The following is an 8,388-nucleotide window of genomic DNA, read 5'->3' as shown; positions in this document are numbered from 1 at the left end:
GTTAAGATATGTCTCTCAAATCACTTGGGGTGATGACTCATTTCTTGATCACTCATGTGCCTTTACATGCTTCATACTACAATCAGCCATATCTTGTTTTGGCATATTTGGTAGAACATTTAGTGATTTGATCAAATATATAGTACTCCATATATAAGACAAACTGATGTCTCAAGTATAAGGAGTATTTACACAATTAACACATAAGAAATATTTGCATAGACACTAAAGTGAGAAACCACATGCATTTCTCACATCGGGTCATATTTAGTGAACCTACTCTTTCAAGGCAAGCACCCACATACTAGTTCCTAATATGTCTATACTTCAATCTATAAGATCAATTGCTTATTTCATAAGTAAAGAACTTAGTATGTGCTGAGCTTTAAGCATTATTGATGCCCCGTCTTAATAATACAATGATAAAAAACTTTTAGGAACATTGCTTTGATGCATAAGAATCTCATAATTGCATTTTATTACAAATTCTTTGCAAAGCATGTATAATTCCATGGGCTTTATCTATATAAGTATAAATAGTAATTAAATTACAAACTCATGGATGAAGAACTATTTCAATGTTATTATAATAAAAAATGTCATTGATAAACAACTTAATGTACCCATACAACCACTAATTGACTTGTATGGGTCATACTAATATAATAAACAAGAGCCTTTTATAAAGATACAAGTCCAAAAGGTGAATAGACATGAACCCTTCCCCTTTTCTTCATAACCAAATATTAATGAAGGTCTTATTTCTATATCTTTGTAATACTAATAATAGAAGTGTTGGGAAGCTTTTGATCAACAAAATGTTGATCTTATTCTTCACATGATTTTGTTTTAATCAACAAAATGTTGATCTCAATCTTCACATGATTTTGGCACCATCTTCTTCTGAGACTAATTTGTTTAAATGTTCGATTAATATATCAAAATCATCTTGGCTTCGAACTAGGCTGAGTCTAACATAGCGATCTTCTGAACCAAACATATTTCCCTGACGACCAATGATTTTAGCTTCCTTGAGAACTGCATAACAATCTTTATCTTCTTTTCTCTCACATTTCAACCATGCATAAGCTGCCATAATTATAAGGTTGTTAAAATCACTTATCTTTGTATTTAAAGACATTATGGTTAAACAAGCAGTGGTAAGAATGATATGTAGTGAAAATAGGAATTCAAGTAGTTGATTAAATGCTCAGACTTGTCAATTATACTTGGTTTTGTAACATTGACTATATGATTCAAGAGCAAGGAACTGATGTCAATTTATAACAAGGTTTATCATGTGAAGGGTTAATGTTTTAATAAATCAAATTAGAGTTAAAAGTGAAGATAATTGCTTGGGCAAAAAGAAAGCAAGTTAGTGATGTTACTAAACTAAATAATGGATTGACTCTGTTGAGCTAATGGCTGTCTTGGATGCATTGCAGTCACAAGAAGCATTCTAATGTTCCGGAACTTAGCTTGGTGTGGGCACAAGGGAAGCTTGTTCCATGCTCATAGGGAATTTGTTTATTTTTACTTGGCTAGTGGTGCATAAGTTTTGTTGCATGCTTTACATGTCTCCCAAGATCACATTTCAGATCAAGCTTTTACCCCTATTGTGTAATTTTCTACCTTAGTCGATTTTTTTTATAAAGGAGCATTATGCTTCGGATTATGGTGAAGATAAGTGTATCATTTTACCTTATGGGAAGTTTACTACATCGGAATTAGATTGCTTTTAAAATTGGTGCAATTGGTTAGTCAAATCTTCTAGTTTGTTACATGTTTATGCATCATATACTAAGGCCTGATGTTTTTGATGTTTTTGGATATTTTTAATCTTTTTTTCATACCCTCATACCTTGTAAGTGTCAGCCTATGTGCTTCACTTGTTGAATTATTGTGCAAGTTGTGCATTATTGAAGCTAGTAATAGGAACAGTTGAGTGTGTTTTTTTTTTCAAAGCAAGTTGAGTGTTTTATGGATTTTGTTTGCTCCGTATTTAAACATGTAACTAACTTAATGAAATGAAGTTCTAGTTTTAGTTTTAATCCTTATTATCTCTTTTTGTTCTGTGAAATTATTTGGTGCTTGATGGTACTTGTATTGCAAGTGTTGTGCCTCCGTTACAACCTCAAATAAGCTCCCCTACAATTAGCCAGAAGATAGAATAGGTTGCATTAGCGGCTTCATTTCATCAACTGCATTGTTCCAGTTATTTTTTTTTTGGTTGTATGTTTCCATCAACACACAAAAACTCCCTATCTAATTAGCCAATTCCACAAGAGGAGAATAAAGATATAAATGGTATATATAAGTATCATGGTGTTGGAATAAAGGTATAGGTGATCACGACACTAGGGTAGCCAAAATTTGATAACTACTTAGACATTTATGTTTGAAGTTCAACAAGCAGAATGAAACATTTAACTGATAGATTTTCTATTGGATTTAATAAGGTATGCGCATAAGTAGACTAGTACCTATAGTGGATCAGAGTAGTAGACTAGTAGTTTTAAGGTCATTGTCTTATAGTTGCCTCTCAATTATTAGTGAAATCATATGTGTTATAGATAATAGATATGGTCTACTTTCACTTTGACAAAGCTAAATGTTGTAGAATCTTGAAATAATAGAATTAAGTTAAAGATCTTGCAAAAGCTAAAATGTGTTTAGATAATTAAGTTTTAGAGGAGTGAACTGATGACCTAATGGTCATAGGTAGTGCACTAGGATGTGATTGTTGGTGCCAAGATCTGAATGATAAAACATAAAAGTGTCATTGTCACTGTTGTATCAGAGTTTTTATCATTTTACTTTCAAAATCCAATGCCATTTATTGTACAACTTGTTGACTCCATGTGTTTTTTATGATAATAAAATATTCTGTATCTATTGATGTTTGACTTCACTACTTAAGTGTGCAGGACAAAGTTTAAAAACATTAATAAATTTGATTATTAAAAGCAAGTCAAGAAGCTTGCTCACTTAAAAGAAAAGTTAATCAGTTAAAGTGCGGACGAAGAAAAGGTTAGTAAAAACAAAACATCATTAACTGATTAATGTGGAGCCTTAACAAATTAAGGCAAAACTAGGTGCTATATATAAGCTAGGTAAAAAAGTCTTAATCAGTTAGCATTAAGCTTTACTGATTAAGAAGGTGCTGGAAGCAAAACACTGAAGCTTGCTAACCGGTTAAGCAAAAGGGTTAATCGGTTAAAGCTTAAGACTTGAAGCATTTTGAAGCGCAAAAATTTAAATTCAAAGTGAAATTAGCAGTTAAAGGATACTAAATGAGAGATTTCGAACTTGAAAATATTTAATTGATTAATGTTTATTTCAATCGGTTAAAGTTGAAGGAAAAGAAGCTCCAATCAATTAAAGAGAGGACGAACCAATTAAGGAAGATTGCTAATTAGAGAAGTTTGAAAACAGAACATTTTTAATCAATTAGAGTTTCCCTTAACCGGTTAACATAGTGAATAGAGTTGTCAGATAAGTAAGAAAGAAGGCTTAATTGGCTAAAGTCTACTTTTAACCAGTTAATGGAACTCAGTTTACCTATTTGAATTTAAATGCTAGAAGATAAAACATCGGCTATGATGGCATTAGACATGTTCAAAATAGTTAAAAACTGTCTCTAATCGAAAAATCTAAGTATCAAAGTATAAAAAAATAACTCCAATGGTCAAAAAAGCAAGAAAAAGCTACCAAGATCATATTTTGAGCAAAAAGCCCAAAAACCTTCTCTTACACACCTGTTCTTCATTCCTATTCTTGTAAAAGTGTTTGAGCTTGATTGTATTAATCTAAGATCAGCAAGGGTGATCACATGTATTCCTTTTCTTCTTATTTCTTGGTCGATTATAGTGTGGAAAACACTCAAGATTTATTGTAAAGGATTAGAGCTTAGGTTAAAAGCTCATCTTGTAAAAGTTTGGTGGAAGCTATTAATTCCACTAGTTTAGTGAAGTTGGGTTAAAAATATTTGATTGAGAGATCAAAGTAGAGGATGTAAGTCAAAGGAACCTAACCATTATAAATATTTGTACTTTTTCCACTTCCTTCAACCTTTATGAGCTAGGTGTTTTTTAACTTTAACAAGTTTTAAACCTTTCATCTTATATTTTACAAAAAAGCTTTTCAAACTCAAAAAACTGCCTTCAAAATTTTAGTGTTATTCACCTATCTTCTGGCACTCCATTGAGACCAACACAACCAATTTAGTTGACTGCACTGAATAACCAGTTAAACGTTAAACATGTATGCAACACTGCAGAAAAAATTTAGGCCTAAAGTGATGTTGAGATAAGTACCTGGTGAGAATTCTCTGACTTTATTGTAAAAAGTGCAGTATTGTGGATTAATTTTCTGGACAGAGAAGCGCTTTGAAAAGGACAAGGTCCTGATCAATCTTTCCCACCTGGTCTTCATTGTCTGGTATGCAAAGTCAAATAATTCCCTTCCTTCTCCTTCTAGGGCTGCTTTTAAAAGCTTAAAAGCTCTTAACTGGCTATCTCTAGAAACACCTATGGAACTTAGCTGCATGTGTATTGTCATTCTGTTAAACACATTTTCATCCTTTACCACAGCCCACCTGTGTAAGACACAATGTGATTTCTGTAATTCTGCTCAATAGAATTGAAACTGGTCAATGTAGTTGCTAAGCTAGTTATAATGAAAGGGTATAATTCAACAACCATGAAAGAGATTGCTATCCTCTTTCATAGTAGTTAATGAAGCACTACAGGCCTATGGCACTAACGAACGGTTAGAATGATAAGTTTACTAGAGAATAGTGGTCAGTCTTTTTACCCAAATCGGCTGCCAGCATGACCAGAAAGCTTGGAAAGCGTAAATACCATCAGATCTTCATCTGCAGGAGTTGTAATTGGTGTATAATGTGGCCAGTAATATGCACGATCATAAATTGTTTTGACATTAGGGCCCTGAAGAATCGCTTTGTTTAATCGTCCATCAGGATTGTTTGGTGAAGTGACAACCTCAATCATATTTGTGCTGGTATCTGATTTGTTCCTCCATGCGTAAGCATCTCCTTGAAACTTGAATTTTTCCGAACTAAAATACTCTGCTTGTTCTTTGTAGAGCTGTCAACATTCAATTCGGTATCAAATCAATGACAACGATTTACAGAATTGAGTGGAAAGTTACAATATGGGTAACGGAACAGACCGCGTAGTAAGGGACTGAAGCTACAACTCCTGCAGGTGAGGAGGAATTTTCTAGGGACAGGGCATAAGCTGCAGCACTAAGGACTTGGGTTGAACCTGTACCAAAAATAATAAATCTGTTTTCTGTGACAGCATTCCCTACAAGTGCATGTACTTTGCGAATCAGCCTTTCTAGTTCTTTTGAGATGACAGTGCTACCATCAAAACTATAGCTCATTCGGTGCCACCCTGCTACTACCAGTGCACTGCTAGCTGCATGCTGCAGCCAGAAAGGTTCCAAAAATAATGGATCCCCGCTGCAAATAAAAATGTGTCAACAAAACTTATGCGCTGTAAACCAAAATAATCATATTCAAAGAAAGTTTTGAAAACTCTAGCGATTTTTAATGATTTCTGATGACTGAAATTCCCCACTCTAATTAGAAGGACTCTTTAAGCTTAAATTGATGAGATGGTAAATTAAAATAACCATATTGAAAGAAATTTTTGATTAGTTCTTGAATATGTTCTAAACAAATCTACGATATGTGGTGGGAACGGAAGGAGTCCCGTCTAACTTTAGAAGGGATGGACTTTCACTATGTTGACAACAATGGGGAATTCATCATAGGGAGCGGAGCAACTAGTCAACCACCACCAACAAAACGCATCCTGAGAGACCAACTTGACTAAGATCTGAATGAAGGGGAGGGACAGAATTAAACCTAGGTAGTCGCTAGGTTTCTGTAGACCATCAGAATTAAAGCTATAAACACTCAAAACAATCAAAACTGTTAATTTATTCTTCTTCCTTTTTGAAATAAATAAATGAAATGGCTAAAACTTGTCATCAAGGAATCAAATATGAATCATCAAAGCTTAAACTTGACTAACAAGAAGGAAAGACTTTTCTGATATCAAGTGTTGCAGAGAGGTACCCATCGCCATTTGCCACGCAGTGAGGGATATACTGAGAGCAGTCAGGGCCTGTATAGCATGCGTTGCACTCACAAACTGGTCCAGTATTTCCATCAACCACCAAGCCATCCAAGTAAGCTCTTCCATGGCCTGAACAGGATGTAGCTGCCACGGCTTCGGCTTCTGCTGCAGCTCTTGAGCTCCAACTCAGGTTCCATTGACCGCCCACATAAATATTGAAAATAAACAACAGGTTCAGAATTAAAGAAGAAACCAGACATCCAGCAAACTTGGAGCTTAATCTACTCTTGACCATGTTTTTATCTTTTGAGGCTCCCAATCATCCGAGGGAACCTCCTTTATACTTGAATTGAAAAAGGACACTGAGTGATCAGGGTGATAACTGTTGCAGGCGTTGTTGATATGATTTTAGTTGTACACTACATGGTGGAATATCAATTTCTTTATTTTTCGTATCATTAGGTGGGATTCAGAGATGCAGATAATGATGTTTTGATGAATGTGGAACAGGAGTTCCATGACAGGTTAGCTCCTGAATGCAAACTTTGAAAGCTCTTTTTTGGTTTTTTTAGATATTTTCTAAGGAAAGTTTGAAGTCCGTGGCTGTACTTCCTGTCGGTATTAAGAAACTTAAATAAGGTTAGAAGTCTAGCGCTGGAAACGTCTTATACTATTTTTCAATAAGAAAACAATAATATAAATTTCATAGTGATGTGACTTGCATAACAACGAATCTGACTTTTTTTATCTGAATGTAGCTAAGCAAATATTAGAAAATTTAATAGAATTTTGTGCTTCTGTTTGGTAAGAAAAAGAAAAGGAGAGAGAAAGAAAAAAGAGATAATATATATTTTTTTAATTAGAGATAAGAGATTTGAATTTTATTTTTTTAAATAAAAAAATAATACATCAATTAATGAATCAAATGTTTAAATATATATAAAAAAAAAGATATTATTAACCTAGCTTATTTTTATGTTTTAAACATTAAAGTAAAAATAGATAATTCAATCTGGTTTACTTTCTCCTTTCCCTGAATGCGAAACCCTCTGTCACGGTCTCATACTCCCTTTCCTATCTCCATCATAAAATCACATCATGTGTCCATTTATGGTATTTTTTTGTCAATATTTATGATAAAAGAGGAACTAAAAAGAAAAAAAGGAAAATTAAAAAGTTCTAAAAGAAACTAACTTTTTCTGCTTTCTCTTTTCATTTTCATTTCCCTCTACTGTTGGCGACTGTTTCAATTTTCAAATATTGAAATTATTTCTTATGGGCATCTTGACCAACATTTGTTCTAACAATGCTTCTTTTTCTTCTAATGACGGCTATCTTGGTGCTTAAATTTATGAAGAAAAATCATAAATAAATACTTCTTACATTTTGAATCTCCTCAGAGAGTAGAAGAGTAAGAGTTTGTAATTAATCGTATGACTCGGGATTGCAGCCTTTCCGAAAGAGACTATGTAGTACGTCGCATTTAAACGTCTGCCTGGTCCACAACTCGAAAGCAACTCAGCCATTCACATGGTTTTCTTTTTGCACAATTATTCACGTGTTGTTCACAGCATGATTACAAAAATGTCCAAAATTTGAAAAATTCATCTTTGTTTAGTTAATGTTTTATAAAAAAAAACTCTTAAATTATTTTAAAAAATTATTTTTTTATTACGTTAAATAAAATTTTTATATTTTTATTTTGAACTAAATAAGTCATTATAATTAAATATGTTAATTAAAATATTATTTATTATTTTATATTACGTAATATTCATTTAATATATTAAAATATTATAATAAATGATGATGTAACATAATGATATAGTCCACGTCACATAAAATTGAAATATAAAAATAATCAATGTCATGTATATATAAAATGATAAATGACATTATGGTTAATAACAAGTAATCAAACATTAATAATAAAATTATATTTGACTCAAAATATAAATACATAAGTTGATTAAAATCAATTAAAAAATAAAAATTTATTTAAAATTTTTAAAATAATTTATGAATAATTCATAAAGCATTATACCGTTTAAAACTTACATAATCATAACCAAATCTTAAAAATAGTTCCAATTTTCATTTTTTTTTGTTATTTCATTTTTCTTCATTTTTCATAACCCATGGTTAACCTAATTGAAATGAACAAAATTCATTATTAATAAGCTTCGTTTTATTGCCATTACACACCTTGTTAATACAGAAGAACCCTAATTGCAGCATCTCTATTTTAACCCTATTCTTAAACTTAATTAATAATTTT

At 32.3% G+C, this 8,388-nt stretch overlaps 1 protein-coding gene across 1 annotated transcript; it reads right to left on the bottom strand.

The window, feature by feature from the left end:
* Positions 1-561: 561 nt before the first annotated feature.
* On the bottom strand, positions 562-6,692 carry LOC110417352 (tryptophan aminotransferase-related protein 4-like). The gene is made up of 5 exons (XM_021429665.2): positions 6,110-6,692; positions 5,194-5,488; positions 4,816-5,108; positions 4,317-4,597; positions 562-1,089 (listed from the first exon to the last, which is right to left on the bottom strand). Exons 1-5 carry the CDS (start codon positions 6,403-6,405, stop codon positions 878-880), a joined length of 1,377 nt encoding a protein of 458 aa, XP_021285340.1. The 5' UTR covers positions 6,406-6,692; the 3' UTR covers positions 562-877.
* Between the last annotated feature and the right edge of the window lie 1,696 nt (positions 6,693-8,388).

This window comes from Theobroma umbraticum, unplaced genomic scaffold, assembly GCF_002168275.2.
Source record: "Theobroma umbraticum cultivar Fairchild unplaced genomic scaffold, ASM216827v3 scaffold_51.0, whole genome shotgun sequence".
Classification (NCBI taxonomy): domain Eukaryota; kingdom Viridiplantae; phylum Streptophyta; class Magnoliopsida; order Malvales; family Malvaceae; genus Theobroma; species Theobroma umbraticum.
The sequence above is the reverse complement of the archived record's forward strand: the minus strand, read 5'-3'. Positions and strand labels throughout refer to the sequence as shown.